Source organism: Indicator indicator, chromosome 24 (genome assembly GCF_027791375.1).
Source record: "Indicator indicator isolate 239-I01 chromosome 24, UM_Iind_1.1, whole genome shotgun sequence".
Classification (NCBI taxonomy): domain Eukaryota; kingdom Metazoa; phylum Chordata; class Aves; order Piciformes; family Indicatoridae; genus Indicator; species Indicator indicator.
Window position 1 is genome coordinate 6,034,331 of NC_072033.1, and position 20,923 is coordinate 6,055,253.

General features: G+C 42.4%; 1 protein-coding gene across 5 annotated transcripts in view; it reads right to left on the reverse strand.

Annotated features, from left to right (window-relative positions):
- Positions 1-1,039: 1,039 nt before the first annotated feature.
- Positions 1,040-20,923, reverse strand: part of SULF2 (sulfatase 2) — a 58,857-nt gene continuing 38,973 nt past the window's right edge. The window contains exons 10-21 of one of the 5 annotated variants that reach the window (XM_054391800.1): positions 17,645-17,852; positions 11,274-11,517; positions 10,169-10,171; positions 9,272-9,368; positions 7,709-7,803; positions 5,091-5,150; positions 4,489-4,658; positions 3,945-4,087; positions 3,613-3,736; positions 2,407-2,437; positions 2,066-2,122; positions 1,040-1,070 (exon numbers count right to left, since the gene is read on the reverse strand). In XM_054391800.1, coding sequence (XP_054247775.1) covers positions 1,040-1,070; positions 2,066-2,122; positions 2,407-2,437; positions 3,613-3,736; positions 3,945-4,087; positions 4,489-4,658; positions 5,091-5,150; positions 7,709-7,803; positions 9,272-9,368; positions 10,169-10,171; positions 11,274-11,517; positions 17,645-17,852 — 1,263 coding nt within the window. The remainder of the gene's footprint in view (positions 1,071-2,065; positions 2,123-2,406; positions 2,438-3,612; positions 3,737-3,944; positions 4,088-4,488; positions 4,659-5,090; positions 5,151-7,708; positions 7,804-9,271; positions 9,369-10,168; positions 10,172-11,273; positions 11,518-17,644; positions 17,853-20,923) is intronic. The other 4 variants (XM_054391798.1, XM_054391797.1, XM_054391801.1 and 1 more) reach the window with 4 other exon arrangements.

Consider the following 20,923-nt stretch of genomic DNA (forward strand, 5'->3'; position numbering starts at 1 on the left):
CCTTTTTAAAAAATAAATGTAAAAGTTACACTACTAAGCAAAATTCTGCTCTCTGAAAGGAACTGGTTTGGTTTGGAACATACAATAGAATAGTATCACATAAAAAAACCAACTTCATACAAATCTGGTTTCATTAAAATTTCAGATGTACATTTACTGAAAGTTTTCAGCACTTTTAAAAGTGGATAAATTCTGAAATGGACTACGTGACATTAAGTAACATTTTGAGAAAGGGTGTGTGGGCATTCCACTCTTTTATTAACAAAATTCTTCACAACCTGAAGGAATTTATTTTCAAACTGTATATTGAGCAATATTTACACAACCCCTCCAAAAACCTTGGTGTCCTGCTAGTCAAGATTTTCTCTAATTTTCCTAGAGGTGGCAATAGGATGGAGAAGTAGACGTGGAACTAAAATATATCCTCAGAGGACATTTGGAAGTATCATGGTGTTGAGGGTATTCAATGCTGTTCACTTCAGTTCCTGAATCTCTTAGAAGTTCTTTTCCACCATTACCTTTACCCAGTTTGAGGGGAAAGCATCCATGTTTGTTTCTAAGTAGGTCTTGCTTCAGAGCTGTACTTGGCTTTCAATTTTTTTCTCAGGACATCTGAACATCCAGTTGAACTGAAAAATACTTGAAGTGTACTCCTGCTCTGTGTACTCTTCTCCCCCTGGGATGGCAATCCTCTTTGGGATGTGGCTGCATCTCCTCTTCTGTCAGCTCCTGGACAGCGTTTGTTAGTGGTGTCTTCTTGAAGCACAATGCCTTGTGAAGCAGGTGAGGTATAATCCAAAGCAGAAAGCAGGTAAAATAGTGGATTTCAGGGACCTGTATTTCTGACAGCATTTCCCAGCATCTATGTAATTCACTCACCAGTGCAAACACTCTTATCTATTTCAGCCTCAACGTTTGTCCAGTCCTCCAGGCTAACATTAGAATTTGTTCTGAAGTCATACAGGTTTCCCTTGAGTCTGAACATGGATTCAAGTTCTGGCCGGTTGGTATCCTCATGGAGTGCAGATGTTGGGGAAGGTTAGCCCTCCCAGCCTTCCCACAGCTGTCCTCTTTAACAGAAAACAAATGGGAGTCAGTGTGTAACACAGTAGTAGAACGAGTTAGAAATATATTTTCAGTGGTGCCATGCAGGGAAAAAACAACTGAAACACTGTGAGCCATGTACAAAACCCATGGTGGGTATATGACAGAACCAGTCCAGTTATGTCTGAAACTTCAGCCAGTGCAAGACTTTTGCTCATTAATTCTAGCTTCATTTTTGTCCCAAAGCCAGTCAAATATTACCATGAAATGAGCAAATCCTCTTGGCCCAGCTGATAGTGATGGACTCTGCCTGCTAAGGCACTTGTATGTATTTTCTCACTGCACAATTTTATGGACGCCTTACGATTTTTAATTTCGAGTTGAAGTCTCAACCCTCTGTTTAAGGGGAGGTACAGACACAATAACTGGCAGAGCAAAGGAAACCACTTTTCCTGCCTTTAAACTCCTTATCTCACCTTTGGGCTCTGGCAATCTGAGAATTGAGTGGTTCCACAGTTTAAAAGGGGAGCTTAGGATAACGTCAGAACAAAACATGCAGATCCATGCTGTGTTTGGATAAACAGAAAATAAATACATCATACTCCCTGCTCTGAGAGACTACACTCAGTTTTGCTCTTTCTGGCTGGTGAGAGACACAAGTAGGTAGGTGCTACATGTTTAAATTCAGACAAATCCTACATAATGGTCTCTTAACTTTTAATATCAGTTAACCAGAACTGGTTTGGTCACCTGAGCATCCAGCTTTGCTCAAGTTTAAAAAATTGCCTTGACCTTAATGCTTCTAATTACCACAAACCATCTACCACAAGGTTTTGTACAGCAGTGCTTGTCTATGATGATGGCAGTATCTCAATGCTTGCTTAATTTAGAGGACTTCCCCCTTAAGGATTCCAGGAAAGTAGGTGATGATGTTAAAGGTACTGCATGCAAAAGGAGAAGTAAGTGAAGGAAAGAAAGGAAAAGCATAATGCTTGCTTTGTGTGAACTGCTCTCAACTCACAGTGACTTGGCAGATGATGGTCTCTTCACATCTGGCCACTTTCGACGCTGAAACTGCCTAGTTTTCAAGCAGCAAAAGGAGAAAAAAGTTAACCAGCACCAAGAAAAGCACCAACACTACAGTCTGAAAGATGGGGGAAAAGAGTTTAGTCTGAATTTTGATGAAAGTTAGCACATGCTAGAACAGAAATAGGCTCCAGTTTCAGAGGAACTGGGGTGGGAAGGTCTTGCAAATGCCAGTCCAGGCAGCCTCTGTCCCTGTGGTTCCCCTTTCCACACCAACTCCTTTAGTATGAGGCTGGTAATTAAGGATAATAATTCAATAATTTTTAAAAAATATACCTGTACTGCTCGTAGCTTCCATCTTTAAGTCCTAGATGAGGAAAAATTAATGTTACTAACAGTTGCTTGTAACAGAGTGAGGCACAATTTCAAAGACGACCAAAGACTAGGAACATGGAAATGTGGTGACCCTGCTTTTGCAGGGAGGGTTGGACTCAGTAATCTCTGTGATTTTGTGTTATTTTCATATTCACTCCCTTCTTCTTGATAAAAAAAGATGGTGAATTGGTATAGATATATTTGAACCTTTTCTGTAACTGTCTTCCCAGCAGTGTGTTTAAATTCCAACCTGCTGATTTCAAAGCACACAGCTCTGTCTGTTGCATCTACTAAATGATATAGCCCTGAAATACTGTTCTGGGCTTCGCTGGGCTCGGGTAGATAGGAGCATTTTTGAGGTGGGGGTCTTCAAGCTCTAAAGGCTATACGTTTTTAAAACCAGCGTTTCTTATGTCAACCTAATGGTATTAAGGAGTATAAACAATGGGATTTAAAACAGAGAAATACAAGTAGCTGTACCCTTTGGTTTGTTATAATAATTAAATATGAAAACAACCTGATAGCAATATAAAGAACAGATCCAAGAAAAAGACCCAGAGAAAATTTAAGGGATAGGGAAAGGATCAAACTAACTTACAATAAGAATAGACTTCTCTCTTTGGCATTTAAAGCCATAGTTACAATAGCACATCTTTTGGTAGCTTAATGCAATCCTTCTTAGATGCACTCTTATTTTACAACTACCTTGCACTAACATGGGCAGGGGAAACCTGATCAGCTTAAGCACCAGTGTTGTGTAGCCTCTATCCTTAGAGGTTTTCAAGTCCTGGTTGGATAAAGCCCCTGAGTAACCTGGTCTGTCCCTACACTGAGCAGAAGTGTGGGCCAGATGAACTCCAGAAGTCCCTTCCAACTCTGATTGTCCTCTGAGCTTGGTAGTGTATTGTTTCCCTCTCTCCAGTTTTGTTCCTTCATCTCCTTACCCTGCATCTCAGTAGTTCAAGCATCTCCCTATATTTAAGCATCATTCTTCAGCTTAAGAACATTACAAATGGAACAAACACAGAAATGTGAGCATGCAGCCCTCCACCTCAGGAGGACATCACTAACTAGTATAAACAAACACTACAATCCTTTTGTCTGACAGAAGTTTCCCAATGTTCCCTATTTCCCTTGGGGAGTGAGTGTAACAGGAGAAGCACTTACCCAGATCCATGTTCCTAGTTCTGGGATTGCATTGTTTGTGGCCTTTGCAGCTCCTTAGTTCCATGAGCTGGACATGGAGTTGATTGAGAATGTCTCTGTCCAGCGTATTCACTGCATTAATCAGCTGCAATAAACAGAGGTTCTTGTTAGTAACAATTGGTAACTTTCCAGTAAGGAATACATCTGATTTATTTGGAACAGGAAAGAAGCCAACTCATACTACAGGAGATGACTTAGTTCTTGTCTATGTCCTGCAGCAGTACTGTGCTATTTCAGTTTATCATTAATAAGGAACAGGAATGTATTTCCAGAGCTGGTCTGTGGTCAGGTACCTGATATGGATCAGTATTGAGATCAAAATACTCCAGAAACCCTGTAGCAAATTCACAGAACAGGAAGTTGTGGGTCTCGTTGATTGTCCTCAGACACCAGTATGTGTTGTTGTTGGCACTGGTACAGGCACAGAAAGGGCCCACTGCAAAGTGAAGAGTTACAAAGAAATAAGCTACAAGCTGCTGCCTTTAGCTCCTCTCTCTCTCTCTCACTCCTGAGCTCTAAAGCCTACGAGCATCAGCTTCTTGTTCTGCACGTAGCCTACAAGACATGGCTAATTTAAACAAGATCTCAGCTAGTTGCTTTCCTTGTCATCCTTGCTAGGAAAACATTGCAGATGGAGAGATACCACCTGTAATTGTACCAAACACAGTGTCTGCAGGCTTTTATTTGCAGTTGTTTTTAACTCCCTTGTCTATTGTGCAAGGATAATGCCAGCACCCAAACAGAGAATTTGGTAGAAGGAAGACCATGTGGCTTTGGCTACGTTCCCCAGTTTAGCCAGTACCTGCCTACCTCTAACTCAGTGTAAAGTCTCCTTACGTGTCCAGAGGGGAGCTGTTTGCCAGTGCTGGTTGTCGTGGGTGAAGCAGGTCAGGCCAGGCATGCTGCATGTGTCATTGTTTTTGATTCTCTTCAGCAGCTTGCGCAGTTTCTTCTTCCGTCTCTGCTCTCGGAGCAGCCACAGCCTGTCCTTCTCCTGTAAGGCTTTCCTGCACACATAAAACATTAGGGTCTTGCAGACTCTGCTATACTTCAACACACCTAAAACAATGAAGTAACTAATAAAATAAGCTGCTTGGAGGGGGGAAAAAAACCCACCACACCGGTATTTTTTAATTAAATGGTTTCTCTTGCTAATGGCTCTGGATGGAACTCTGCAGTTCAATGACACTAAAAGCAAGCAGCCAAAAGGGTTTAGAGGCTTGCCTGAATTCTGTGATGTAGTGTTTGCCAAAGCAGGGACCTTATCTCTGAACTTACAAGCACTTCAACACAGGCTTGGTTCCTTGTTCAGGTGTCTGTGTGTATTAAGTCAGGAAAAATGAAACACTTCTGCTTTTGCTTTGATTGCAACTGGTGTGCTTGGACAAAACACGACCATTTCTGCATTTCCCCTTTCAAAGGAAGAGGCCTTCACTTACTTGAATGGATGAAGACTTGATCCCTTGTGCCTCAGCTTGCTTTTGTGCTTGGAATGGTAACTGGAAAACAAACCCAGCATTGTTGATGAAGACCAGAAAAACAATTGCTGCTGTCCTTCCCACACTCTCATACTGGATCTGAAACTGATTTAATCCAGTGTCACTTCTCCCTTCGATGTATTCATTCAGGGTGTGTGGTGAATACAAAGCAGCCTTGCTAGGTTGGCACTTGTCAACCTCGTGCTGCTCTCCTTCCTTAGCTGATGTGTGCACAGTGACATCTGCTGCTCTGAGGCTGGATTGCGACCTGGAGCCACATTGCTTACAGCTAACAGCTTTCCACTTTAGCTGTCATTGGTTCTTGTTTCTCTGCACGGGGCAGATAAAATCAATAGCTTTATAATTCAACTACAGCATTTCTTCAGCTGAATATTCACTATCTTGTTCAGATGAGAAGAGATAAGCTCCTACTACCTTCCTGCTGTTTGCCTTTTGAAATAACAGTACCAGTTGTGTTTTGGAGGGTTGGGTTTTTTCCTTTGTGGTTCTTAGCTGGAAGTCCCAGGAAAACTTTAACAAGATGCATGGAACTGTCCCAGCACTACTAGTGTCTGATGTATCCTGAGGTAGGGAGGGGGTTGGAGGCAGACCTACACATTCTAGCTGGCAGCTTTACTGTTTTGGCTCCATCTCCAGGAACTCCTACAAAACTTTGCAGAAATATCTGTGTAATTTACAATTTAAAAATAAAAAGACAAAGCCAGCCCTAGTCAGTGGCAGGAGTAGTGGCTGACTGACTAAATTACCACCCACACAAATCAACACCAATGAAGTGCAATGAATGTTCTTTTCTAAACAGAACACCACAATTCAGGCAGTTGTCAGACTAAAATTCCCTTCAAATCTTTTAAATTCTTAATGCTACTGAAAGCTTTAATAAATTTAATGCTTACAAACAAGTTAACAAAATAGGATTACTAAAGACTATCTTCAGTCAGCATGTTCAAGATTAAAAAAAACCCCAAACATTTAATTAATTAATCCTAAAAGCTAAATCCTAATTCAGTGCAACTCTGCAAACACTTTTACCTAACTCAGATGATTAACTTCATTGATTTCAGTGAGACTGTTCATCTATCACAAATAAAGTGCTTCCTATGTTGAACTTAAAAAATGTAACATTCTTCACATGTACTATCAGACATTCCCTCTCAAAATCACACCAAGCTTTACTGAGTGTGTTAAACTCAGTTAAGGTCAGTTTTAAGAGCAGTGGATTATAAGACTATAATATAAACTTTTGGGGTATTTGCCATTCAGGATGCTCCTGATTTCTTTTTAACCACTTTGCCCTGGGTTCCATGTATGGCTTGGCACAACCCAAGAAATTGCTGTTGTCTGTGTTTCAGTGATCTGCTGCAGAATCCACATGGTCTACAAGGACTATGGACCTCACGTCTGAACTAGGGCATGTTGCATCTCCAGGGATGGAAGTGTTATGTTCAAAGCCTCATTCTGTTACAGCAGTGAGACAGAGAAGAGTCATCCTTCCTCCCCTCTCTGAGGCTGCTTTAGCACAGCTGCCTTGTTCAGAGTACCCTGAAGCACAGCTTTTTTTGTGTGATACTTGTACTGCCGCTCTGGCTGCAGTGCTCCTGGTGACATCTGGCTCAGAGATTGCTGTGTGATCACTATGATCAGGAGCAGCTGCTCCTCTTTTCACTCTGAACATCTTTCTCAGGGGCAAATGTTATTTGGGTTAACATTTGCTTTTGAAAGCTTTTTCTGCTGTGTTTTTCTGCAGAGCAAGGGCTTGCTTGCTCCTCAGGTTTTGGGTGTGCTTGAACATTTTTCCCTGCAAGCTGTGGGCTGATCTTACAGCCATTTTGCAAGTATTTGGCTATGTATGAACCACCTATGCAAAGACCTGAATGCATAATCACTATTTTAGTGCCTGTTGCCCTTAATTCACAAACCAGATATACTAGGGACCAAAAAAATGTGGTGCAGTAAGTCAGCAGTGATTACAAAAATACAATTACTACGCACCAACTATTAAATCCCTGCTTCTCCCACCTGGCAGAGCTGCTGAATGTTGCTGGGAATATATCCCAGAAATACATCCAACTTTGAAAGAACTGAGTGAGAAGAAAGTCTCATCTCCCCACCCCATTATTCCACACACTTCACACAATATTCTTTTCAGAGACCTGTCTCACTGCACCCAACTGACACTTTGCCCTGGTGGAAAAGCAAGCTTTCAGAAAAGAGCCTGCAGCTTAAAATTTTCATCTCTGGTATCTAAAAGCAGCATCTTGGGTACAAAAGCCTAACTAACAGGTTTCTAAGACATGCTACATGCCCTGTCACATCATCCCTACTTGACACAGGCCATTAAACTCCTGCCTGGCAGAAGGTTGGCCATGTACTGCTGCAGCCAGCAGTCCAACAAAGTGTTCCATAGGAGCATAGGAAGTAGGCAAACACTTACAAAACAGAGTCTGATCTCTCCTGTGAAGACACAACCCAGCTACAGCTGCACACTACAAGCAATTACTCTGAAATACTCCCCAGGTTTCAGCTGGAAAGGAACACCTGGACATGTACTCAAGAAATACCTTATTTTGTTACAGTCACACTCTTCAGGGCGCTTCTTCTTCAGATGACCTCTCACCTCCCTTAGGTTCTTTATTTTATTTTGCAAAGTTTCAATCTAAAAAAAAAAGTAAAGGTATAGATTAAAAAAACACAGCATGATACAGTCTTATTCTAATCCCTCAAACCCATTCTGTGGTGGTTCTTCACCACCCTTCATGACTCCCATGACCAACAAGCACTTTCAGATGATCTGTCTTTCCAAAAGGAAACTACATCAGAAGGAAACCTTGCTGGATTGGTTTGCCTGCTCTGAGTGCTGAATGTGAAAGCAGAGGGAGGGAGTGGGAAGACACACAACCACAGGTAGACAACCACTCCTGGTTTCATTGTATTTTCCTCTTGTGCTCTACTGCACATTTGCAAGGGGAGAGCTTACTCAAAGGAAAAGGAAACCCCTAAATTTCAGCTTGTTATGGAATTGAGAAAGGGAGTACTCTAAAGCAGCATGGCTCCAGAATTCCAGGCAGCAGTCTTTAACAACACCTGGCCACATGGGATATGGATTTGCACCTAGCTCATCGTGCCACCCACATGATTTCTTTTTATCTCCTGGTTTTAATTCATCTACTGAAACTCCTGCTTTCATTCAGCCTAGCTCACATAGTATGGCCCATTACCACTCAGGTGGGTGTTGTGGGCTTCTACCTCTGTTCTTTACATAGCAGAAAACCCAAAACAATCCAGTGCAAACAACAAAGTCACTGCAAAACTGCTACTAGGTATCAGTGGCCAGAAGCCTAGCAGAAGCATGTGGCTGCTGAAGCACAGACAGGACAGTGTGCAAGAAAAGTACACAAGGAATCCAGCCCTGAGACTCTACATCAGGAGCACAACAGGACAAAGGTGGCATTCCTCATTGTCTTCAGAAAATGTAGGCTGTATGAAGAGGATGATGATAGTGAAATTGCCTAACAGAGCAAGTAAGTTTTGCAGAGTCTATCTGCCCTACTGCATGCCAATCCATACCAGGACAGAGAGCAAACAAGTTCTTACAGAGGGCTCTGCTGTCAGTTCATGTAATTTGGTAAGAGATTACAGGAGTTATGTCAGGTTTAAGTTTTATAGGCAAATTTCTAGACTGTTCCTGTGCACAAACCTAAAGAAAACTAATTCTATTTCAAAATGCAAGGGTTAAACAAGCAAACAAAATAAATAATTCTAGAGGCATAGAACCAAGTTCACTTTTCCTTGGGCTTCTCTTTGAGAGTTGAAGGCTAATAAAATGTGAAACAGATCCAAAGGAAATTTTCCCCAGGTTGGGGACATGCCAGTCTCTCATTTATCTCAAAAGGCTTATGACACTTCTCAGCTGTCCCTTCAGTTGTAGCTCTCCCCTCCACACAGCATCCTGTTACCACAAGCTTGTAATAACTTCATTATCCCTGAAATATGTTTTCTGAAATCAGCCAGCAAGTTTGAAAGGCTCCAAGGAAGGACAAAGACAAACACATTCAGCATGATCCTGTCAGCCCACAGAGAACCATGCTAAAAACAAACTGTGCATGACTGACAACATCACTGACCTCATGGTCAATATGGAGTTTATGGTCCTTCCAAGCTTGCAGTGACCTGTACAGGTCTGTGTCACACTGAACGGTGTCATTCTCCAGGATGTAGCACCTTGGCAGGGGAAAGCAAACAATGGTTGTTGTAGTGGCTACACACACAGAGCAATGCAAACAGCTGGCTCTAATAACACAGCTTCCAGGAGAGATGAGAAGCCAGATTGGAAATGACATGTAGAATTAAACCCCCCCAATGTCCATTCAAGAGAATAATCCAGGAAAGAAGTTTGGGGTTGAGTTGCCATGGCAATGTTGCAGAAGTAGGAAAATTCAGGAAGAATATTCCTATCAAGCAGAACCTGTTGTCTGCTTAATTTCTGTATGTAAATCATGCTGCACAGAGTTCTTGCCTATTCATTAGGCTGTCTACATAAATAATGTCTACTAACTAGCAAGCACTGAAAGCCTTACTCAGAAGCAATTTCCCAATGCATAATTAGGTGATAGAAGGACAGGGACAAGGATAAAGCACTTCTTTATAGGATGGATTACAATCCCATAAAAATAAGGGGGGCAAAAAACCCCAAACCAACCAAGCAAATTTTGCTGTTTTCTACAAAAGGGATAATTTTGGGAAAGATCTCCCTGACTTCAAAGGCAAGACATCCTCTCACAATTCTATGTGCTTATGTTTCACTAACCTCTAATGCAGTCCAGGTTTTAAAATGCTTTCAAAAAGAAACAAAAATACTCCTGCCAAAACAGGTTCACCTAGAGCAGGTTGCACAGGAACATGTCCAGGCAGCTTTTCAAATCCTCCAGAGAAGGAGACTCTGTCTCCTCTCTTTGGGCAGCCTGCTCTAGTGCTCCAGCATCCTGACAGCAAGGAAGTTTCTCCTTAATTTCAAGTGAAACCTCCTGTGTCTTGGTTTGTACCCACTGCCCCTTGTCCCACTGTCTTCTTTTCTGCAAGGGTTCCTGAGGGCTCCTTGTGAATTATGTAGAACCTTCCTGACAGCTCCTTGCATGGATTTGGGATTCACCCAGCAAGGCAGCAAAACCAATGTAACTTGTTCCAGAAGAAAAGCACACATAGTGATTTATGGGTCCAAAACACTAATGAGAGGTGGGGAAAGAGGGCACAAATCTCTGATGCTAACCTAGCTATGTTTCCTCTAACTGTAAACTGAAGTCAGATGGAACTCATGGGTTTCAGCAGCAGCTAACTGGCTCAATCCTTGTTTACATGAGCTAGTGATTAAACAATTTAATGCTCATAATCAATAACAATTGAAGGACTTCCTGACGATTCACAAACAGAAACTGTGACTAAACTAATTAAGTACAGTTGAAGATACATTATCAGCCCCCAGGCTTGCACACTGAGGAACAGACTTCTAACTATTAGAGTGCCCAGACCATTTCCCCACCCCCTTTCAGTGTGTTCCATTTTCCAGTGCTCCTGGTCCATCCAACCTCATTCACAATATAGATTTTTTTTTTCCCCCCCTCTCCTAGCACTGGCTACATAAAGCTCTGAGAGACTGATTCCTCCCTTAGGACTGATTTGGTGTTTGAAATACAAAGCAACTTATGACATGAAACTAGGTCACACTCCAGTCAGAGCCTCTGGTCTTCAGCCAGGCCAGGTAACCAACTGCACACTGAGATTTCCATGGTTCAGCCCTTCCTGGTCTTACACAGATGTACACACAACTGCTGCAAGCACTTTTGCTTGTCCTCACTGCAAACATGCACTGACCATGATTTCATGATTTCTCTCTCCAAAGTGCAGAAGACACAAAAACCCTGCTGGAGTTCTTCAGTAGCTTTGTGCCCTCCTGTACATAACAAAACTAAATCAAACCCAAAAGCTGCTGTACAGATGAGAGTAAGAACCTTGGTGAAGCCAGACTGGGTATCCAGAGGGGACACAAGAAGCTTCTCACGAGCTATCACATTTCTGTAAAGCAGCCACCTCAGCAGCAGAAGCTTTCAGAAACACCCCCTGGGCGCTCACCTGTGAGTCACTTTTATCAGGTTGGGGGCTGCATACTCTGCGATGCCACCAGTGCCGCTGTATTCCCCCATGTCCTTGTCCTCCTCCTCACGAAGGAGAGCCCTCTGCATCTTGTGCCGCTTGGTGATGTTCCTTGGTAGGACAGGTTGGTAGCCATCCTCTAACCCCAAGTTATAAATGGCTCCATCCAGCTCCACCGACACGGAACGGATCGAGCGATTCCGGACATAGCTTGGTTTGTATTCTGCATCGCAAAGGAAGTGACAGGGGTGGAAAGAACGTGTTACAGTTTGGTTCTCTTGGTGTTTTGGGGAGGAAAAACACCACATCCCACACTGTGACATTTGGAATTAAAGGGATGACAAACGGTGTTTGCTGCAGCTGTCCTCAGAGCTGCTGCTTCATTACCTTTTGCACGGATAGATGGATACCCTGGGGCAGGAGGCAGGGCAGATCTAATCCAAGTGACACCAGGATGGCAGAGGGGAAGGAAAATGTAATTGTCCAGCATCACTTTGAGAGCAAACAGCTCAAAGAGACTCTGCTCTTCCCCCAAGAGTCACTAGATGGCAGCGAGACCTTAAAAACTGACCTGACCATGACAGTTCAGAACGGCAGCATCAGCCTTACAGGAGTTCTCCATTGTTTTCTGCTGTCCACCATACAATGCTCCAACTGCTGGCATTCCTGCAACACTTCCCTGAAGTTGAACCCAGGTATTCCCGGTGTTCATCCTGAGCCTTTTCTCAGTTCTGTGCTCATTCCTTAATGTAAGATGCTCGATTTTTTCAGGAGGGATTAATGTAGCTGAATCTTTACTTGTACCCAGATCTAATTCCTCCCTTTGCAATGGTTTTCCCAATGGGCAGAGCAGTGACCAAGTTTCTACCACAAGGCATCACCCTCCAGTGCTCTGCACTCCCTCAGACTTCACTTCTGCATTTGCAGCCCAAAGGCCAAATGGAGCATTTGCTATGAATTGTCACTACATGGTATGAGATTCTCAGTCATTTTTTCACTATTACTGCTTCCCACAGTTCTCTATCCTGGCCCAAATCCCCAGAGCTCCTCTTCTGTTTGGCCTGGAATGGCACAAATCTATCCTTGTAATGGAGTCTAAATCCATATCTCAGCTTCCCTACTGTCCATCTCTGGCTATATTTCCAGCTCACTGGCAACAACTGCTAAGAATCACTCATTACACTAAGCATAATCATCTCCTTCCTTGAGAAAAAAAAGTACAAGCCAAGCACCAGAACTTTTCTTCTCCTCCCTGCCCAGCACTCAAGTCTTTATTCTGTATATGAAGCTTGGAGTCATTAATGGAAACAATCAAGACTCTTGACTCTTCTGGCCACCTCTGCTTTACTCAGGGCTGAAACACACAGCAGAAGGAGGGCCTGTGAGATGTGCTAGCTGGTAAAGGGGAAAACTCAACCAGCGTGCCAATGAGAAGCCAAATCTTTCCTGCAATCCAAGCTCCACAGAAAAGCTGACTTTCTCTCTGGGATGGTGTCCCCAGCAAAACAAGCAAGGGAAGAAAAGGAATGGGAGGCAGAACAGCCAAAACTGACGAAGGAAATATCCCTGTCAAGTGGCATGCTTTGGCATTAGCAGAGAGTGACTTCTTTCAAGAAGCTTTACGTTAATGCCAAGTGGAGTGCGAGGTCTCAAAAGCCGTTTTGCAGACTGTGGGAAGAGAAATAAACATCTCCTCCCACCTGAAACTGGTCCAAGCACTATATTCTTGTCCTGCCACACACAAAGTAGAATACCAGCTGGATTGTCTGGCTTTGCACATTTTCCACCTGAGGTTCAAAGTATATTGCTGATATTAAGCCAGGTGAGTCAGTGCTGAAGGGAAAGAAAAAATAAAAGCTAACCCAGAAGACCAACCCTATTCCAGGCACCCTTTCAGGAAATGTCTGACTAAATGAGAAGGAAACTCCCATCTTCTCATAAGGAGGAGGAAGTTCCCAAAAGCTACACCCTAACAATTCCATTCAAAGTATAAATTCCCATTTCTTTAATTGTTCCCTCATTTCATCTTGTTAAGCTCAGCCAACTAATAATTTACCTTCCTTCCAAGTCTAATATGCCAATCCAGCACGTTGGACCTCAGTGGATAGCTGCAGGGAACTGCTGCCCACACACATCCCTGAAGAATTAGAAGCTGGGAGTTTCTCCTCCCCTGCAGCCAAACTAACCCAGCCTTACACTGAACAAATTGGTCTGGAGTGAGGCAGCTCCTAAAAGACTTGTCTGGTTTTATCACAACCTGCTACCCACAGTGCTGACTCAGCCCTGCCATGGCTACCACACTCCATTCCTTCCAGAGGAACTGGTTCAGGTATTCCATAAGTTCAATACTCATCTGTGCTGTGCTCTCCAAATACCAGTGCCTCATTGCTATTATCTGGTCCTTCCCCAGCTTCGAGTTTCACACTAATTCATCTACCTATGCACACAACTCACAAGTAGATGTAGGGCTGCTAGCTATTTGGCTCCAAATACCTTCTTCAAGTTATCAGAGCTTGGCTTTGGTAAGCTCCAAGAGTCCTGATGCCTCTGATCTTACAGAAACCACTTGTCTTATAGATGGTACTGCTAAAAGGCTGCATCCTCAGAACCAAGTCTGGAAATGCAGTGTGGAGAAACATTAAGCCCAAGAAAGCTAAGTAGCTCTCAGCGTGCCATGCATTGGGCTGTGTTGTCTTGGCCCACCTGACACGCATGCTTGCCTTCACTGGAGCCTGAAGGCAAGCACACTGTGCTGGCTCCAGGTTTCCCCAGGCACCCCAGAGACTCAAACACACCTGATTTTAAACAGCTGGGTTTTGTTAGTATCTGAGGTCTAGCAAAAGCAGGACCTGCAGTATCCAAAATTATTATTCAGCTGACTAAAGCAAGGAATGTTGTATTAGAAAACCATGGACTTCCCATCTGACAAAAAGATGCTCAGCCCTCAGGTTCATCTTTAACTCTCCTCACTTCCTCACCACTCAAACCTTATTGATTCTTTCGCAGTCACCAAAGTAATGATTTAACAATGAAATGATGGTACTCTCAGGGAGGACAGAGAAGAATGTAACCACCTCTAACAACTGTGTGGCACCTTCCCCAAAGCAGGAGCATTCCTGCTCAGCTGGAACACTGCAGAGGACCTTGGCTTTCTCTGTTGACACAGTGTATGTAAGGATTTTGGATGTGATGTATTTTCCAACACCACAATGATGATAGAATAAGGCAGTACACAAGGATTCTGCTTCTGCAGGTGCTATGAGGAAAATATCCACCACTGCCTCATTATATCCTGCTTGACCCCCAATAATGTCTACATAGTTTCCAGAATTTTATAGAAAAGAAGCATTTTTTTTCCTTATAGCACTGAAGTAAAATTAGGCACTTTGAAGTCAAAGTTTTGGAAATATCTCAAGTCTCTAGATAAAGGTGTAGAGGTGTTTAATCTTGGGCTTTATGCACCTAGGGATGTCTACAAATATTATTTTGATTCCTTAGATGCTTCAAAGCAGACGGGGGAAAAAAACCAACCCACCATAAAAAAACCTTTTCTAGCATCCAGTTTCTTACAACTGCCATTAAAAATTGTATTTCAAATGCATTATCTTTAATGTTCAGGTTTGTTGTTTTGTTGTTTTTTTTTTTTTTTTAATAACAAAGAAGGTCATTTTGCTCCAGCATTGAGACTACCTCAAAAGAAAAATGAATGACATGAAAATTGGAATAAAAATGCATTAGCCCCTTTGTGCAGACTTCTGTTTGTTGTTTACAAATCTGTGTGGCCTCTCACCACTTCTCTACAGGCAGCTTAATAACTCCTTTAATCACATGCACTTGTTTATCACAAGAGGAGGAAATCAAATCCATAGCAAGAAAAAAATAATAGACCACAACACAGCCAAAGATTTGAAGAGCTCACTCCAAACTGTCTTCCTACTGCAGAACTTTGTTTCACTTTATTTTTTTTAATATCAATAAAAGCATACTAAGGAAAATAAAGAAGACAGAGAAATGCAAACATCCCTAACACCCAAGCCCAGCTACACTGAACATTAATGCTTGTATGTTTCCAGCATGTAAGAACTTTGCAGGCTTCTTGTGCATTTGTCATGACCCTGTCTTGCAACTGAACTGACTCAATTTAGAGAGCACTGTTGCCTGCTAAATGCACTGCTGCACCTGCCAATGGGCCTGGACCATGCCTACATTAGGCAGCAATTATTTTATCAAAACATTTGGTGCTCCAGCCCCTCTATCAGCAATTTAGTCTGGTCTTTTAGACCACATGTTCTCACTACACATGACTGGTTTTAATCTTTCTGAAAGACCAATCCTCATACTCCCACCAGGGTCTGCAACACACTCAGTGCACCCTAGAGGCAGAGCATTCAATTCAGTTTTCTGCACAAGACTGCAGATTAGAATCCATCCAAACTGCTCCCTGCAAATCCATCTCATTGTGATGGAAGGGAGTGCTCAGGGTTGTGTCCTTCAAAACCACACTATTGCTGTGAACAAGGCATTAATGTGGCTGTGGCCCTAGTCTGGTTTAGAACTTGTTCTTGCATTTAGCTATTGTTCAGTCTGATGAACAGCCTTTACTGGCACTCGAGTAGTGCTGCAGTACTATCCCATGCACTCATCAAACTGAGTAGCAGACCCTAGAATTATGGAACCCAGCACAGGCTACACTTTAACCCAAGCCTCATGAAACAGGTCATAAAAATCCAAATACACATCACAAGTCCCCAGGTCAGCCTCTTACCATTCTCAGTGCAGCAAGACAGCTTCCTAGGTGAGCTGTCCAGAAACACCTGGGTATGGTACCTTCAACTTGTGCTCATTTCTGAGTGATTTATTAGAGAAGTTCATGTAAAAGTACAGCCAACACCCAATCAAAAAGTCTGTGTCAGTAGGTCCAAGCTAACCTCTTCCCCCTGGCATTCCCCTGATGTGGGCAGAGGGAAAAACAATCCACCTGTGGAAGCAATTATTTCACTCCACACACAAGCAACAACAACGTGATCCTATCTTAGGCTGCAAAAGATTATTATGCCTTACAGTTCCATGAGGCAAGTGAGCTGAAGGGAATAGCAAACCCACTGCCTCTTCTGAGCAGAATGTAGGGAAAAAAAAAAACCCCAACAATTCTGAATTCTCTACTAGAGGCAGTAACCTTCACTTGTTTTTTACCTCAACCTCCTTCATACATAAACTAAAGGTAATTGCACACTTAACCATCTCCTCTGGATGTTGTGAAAATTAATGTTTAGGAAGCACACCACTTAAGTAAGTGTTAAGTATTATCAGATAGCATCTTGTTGCCCTCAATTAAATTGTTTTCCTTTTCTCATTTAAGTGCCTTCGATCTACTCTTGTTATTTGACTCTCCAGGACTGAACTCTCCTCTCTGTGACTACAAGAGAAAAAAGAAAAAAAAAAGAAAAAAACTGAACTGCAAGTTCTAGTGTTATTTAAAGAGCATCTGCTATGCTACCTATTTAAACAGCAAGTATAGTTGAGTAATTTCATCCTGTAACCAATAATTTTTTCCAACTAAAAATTAGCTTAGTAGGTACTAATCAGCTTGCAAGGCAAATATAATGGGAGAAAAATCAATTTAAACTCTCTGTTTGAAGCTTGTGCCAGGTCATTATACAGAAAGACTAATCTGCTAAATAATTAAGGCTCTGTATTTGTGGAGTGAGACGAAAGAAACATTGCAAGTGAATAATAATTCTGTGCTACCATTTGCCTCTTTAATCTATAATTAGACTGTGTACTTCAAATATAGATGTTAGTCTGACTAAGGTTTAACACAGAGCCAGTGAAAGAGGCTTTCTGAAAAAGCACCTGATCTGTGCCAAGGAAACTAGAAACAGTCAGCCCCCTTGGACGTGATCTCTGGGTAGAAGTCAGCCTTGTCTCTGCTGAGTGAGCACAAGGAAAGGATGTTAGAAGCAGCTTCTGTAACAAAGCACATGCATCCTTATTAAAAATAAATTACTGCAGTAATGGCTCCAAGCATTGCAGCACCTGCTGAAAATGGGAGTACTTGCTGTAAAACACTGTTCATGTCTCATGGCCTATGCAGCCATGTGCTACTTGCTGCTTCAGTGTGTGTACTGTATTTCCTGGGTTTGAAAGACAAAGATAGGACCCTACATGACACTTCCCTTCCTACAAACAGAAGTATTTTCAAATCCAGCTGCCCAACTCGAGGCACACTGTTTCATAGATCTCTACATGGTAGCTACATTGACAGAATTCCATGCCCATGAAAATCAAGTGTGTTGGCAAACTCAGAACAGCTTTCTGAGGCAGACAGAAGATGCAGGGAGCTCACTTACTTTTCTTGGAGAAGAGTTTCTTTCTCCGTCCCACGTGGCTCAGCTTGTACTCATTCTCTTCACAATTGCAGTCTTCACTATTCCTGCTGTAATACTTGGGCAAGATATTGGAGCTGCCTTTGCTGTTGCCTGCAGCTTCCAAGTTTGCCATTCCTTTGCACTTGTGTAGCTTGAGCTTTCCACTGGCATCTTCCACACACTGCCATTTCTGCAAGAAAAAAAGCCCAGTGTGGTCACCCAAACTCTGTCCCAAGGGCACTTTGTCTAATGGCCAGCTCCAGTGATCTGTCAGAGTTTCCTCACTGTGGTAAGCTGAGGCTCATCTCTCACCTACTACCAATCCAGATAAGATTTTTTGGTACTCTTCCATTTTTAGACAAACCAGGAACTCTTTGGAAAACTCTTGTATTTGTTTCTGACTTTGTTTCTTGGAGGCAGAGCAAGAGGAAATGTCTTAACAAAATCAATAGTGGAGCTAAAAGCACAGTGGTGCCAAGCATCAACTTTCAGAAGCATAAACTAAGGATGTTCAACTTACCCACAGACTTGAAAAGAATCCTTGCCTACCAGCAAGTGGGTCTGACAGGCTGGCAGGATCTATGCCACTCTTATGCCACTAAACCAGCACCAAGCTCCAGACATACACATGATCTCAGTCCCATCCCATCCTATACTCTACAATAAGGGGAAAAAAAATTTTGGTGGAGTCTCCTTCTCTCTCCTACTTCAAATGCCTGAGGGTGGGAAGATTTTACCCAACTTGTGGTTTCCTTTACTACAAAGATCTGGTCTGAGCTGGTTATCTAAACTCATTCTACAGTCGAAGAGGAAAAGTCACTTCAAGGGTGTAATTGACTTTACCCTAAGGTGGCCATACAAAAGACAAAACAAAAAAAGGACTGCCCTACAGAGGCACCTGTTTCTCTTCACTGACCTTTAAAGGGTTGGAATGACTGGATCAGCTATGCAAGTCTGTAGTTAGATGAGTTAATCTCCATCTCGAGTGTTTCTCTTAATAGCTTTTCTCATTCAACACCCCTGGGCTTGACTAGCAATGGTGAGCTGCACTGAATGCCTGTGAAGTAACAATCTCCTCCTTCTTCCACTCAACCTACAGAAAATCTCATCTCCAATTCCTTCTGTTACTTAAAACCTGAAGTAGGTTTTTTACAGCTCCCTTTGTGCTGCTGTCAGAGCTGTGCCAAGGGCAAAGGAGTTTAAGTTTAGCCACCCCCAATCTGGCACAAAATACCCATTTCCCTGATACGTCAAAAGTAATTTCACCTACTCCTTTATTTACCAACACACTTCTAGCCACAGAGCTAGGCTTTGAGATATGTAAAGAAGCCTCCCAGTAGCAGTTGCTGCTGCTCTAAATAGAGACTCTCTGAAACACTTCAGCTTTTTGCTGAGTCTTGAGAGGCGTTTCTCTATTTCCCTATTACAAAATCCTAAGTCTGTGCCTCCAGGACTCACTGGAATATTGAATATTTTCCAAATAAAAGAATAGAGGGGAAAACAGCAACAGCTCCCAAGTGGGATGACATTTTACAGCAGCCTGCAGCTCTACAAGGCAAGATTCAAGCGCTTCAGTTCCCACACAGAGGTGTGCCAAGGCTAGGACAACAAAGCCTACATCTTCCATTGAAATTCACTCCATTGTCTGCATGACAGCAAAGTAAGAAAACAGAATCCCTGTGCTTCTATAATACAGAATTTAACAGGAGTCTGAAGTGAACTGAAGAATCACAGTGGATTTATCTGTGTCTACAAGAGATGCTCTCATTTACAATCATATTTTTTTTTAGTGTCCACTCTAAGCCCACTTATTTCCTCAGGCAATTGCTTGCCAAGTCTCCTGAGCAATAATTACTACTTAGGTGCAAACATTGGGTCCAACCTCTTGTCCCATCCAAGCCTTGCACTGATGCAGATAAACCTGGCTTAACTTTCAGCACAGGGAATCACAGGAAATCCATGAGTCAGACCTTTGAATCAGACATCTTTGCATGATTATTGTCTTTTCATGGAACAGGACACAGTTACCTAGGTGAGCTGCAGAACAAAAACCATCTTTGAAGAACAAATTGCTGAGTCTTTATTCTATTTCTTTATAAATGCCTAACATTGACTGAAGTCTGAGGGAGAAGTTATTTTACTGGAGGGAGCAGTGGAAAAAAAAAAAAAGGAGTAAAAGTATTTGTAGCTGTTTCCCATTTCAATTAATCTGAATCTTGTTTTAGAAAATAAACAAACTGCATTTTTCTGCTCAGTAGAGCTCTATGCTGTAGGTGTCTGATACATGAAAAATGAAGATTCAACAGAGGGCAAATTAAATGCCATGATGAGAATTACTGTAAATAAGTGCTGTGATGTGTGGCCCAAAAGTATTTTTTCTCTCTTTCTTTCATCTCCTGTCAAGAAAAGTGATGCTCATTTTTCCCCTCCAGGTGAACTGGAAAAAATCCTTTCATTTTTGGTGCAGTTTAAATCTTTCCAAGGCAGCTGTATGCTACAGTGAAAACATCTGAAAGGCTTTGCTGGAAGGGCACATTGTGTGCATTAACAGGCCTGCTGCTGAACGACTGCAGCAGTGCAGAACTACAGAAACGCCTTCAAGAAGTAAATGCTGAACTCCTGGCAGGAGGGAAAGTCTCTTTCCAAAACAGATATGAGCATGTATGTGAATGTGTCTGGGATTCAACAACTTACCCTTAGTCTGCCTCTAGGGACAAATGCAAATTCTCTAGGTCAATAGCAAAGCTATATTAGCTCCAGTCACTTCCACAGGATGCTTTCAAACGTAGGGAGAAGGGCAGTCATTGCAAGGGAATTGTGAAAACCTCTGCTTGACTGTCAAGAAGCTTCAAATATCATGAATTCTGGCATTTAAAATTGGGTTTGGGTGCACAACATAGCATCATGCAGAAACCCGTCTCAAACCCTGGAAGCAACTAAAATATTTTAGGAGACAATCACTTAAATAATAAAATCCCTATATGAAGAACTCTGGAGTGCCCTGGAGATACTTTGGCACACAGCTACAAATGATAACCATCCAGCAGCAAAATGTAAATACATATAAATACTGGAATTAATTCAACTAGTCAAGAAAACAAAGTAACCCTTAGTTCCCCACTTGGCCCAAACTTTGCAGGTCTTTTCTTCAGTAGGACAAATGATGTGTTTCAAATTCAAGTCCTACAGCTCATAACATCTCACAAGAGCTGCGTCCTGAAATGGAAGGACTAAAAGTCAGTGGAAAACCCAGACTCCTCC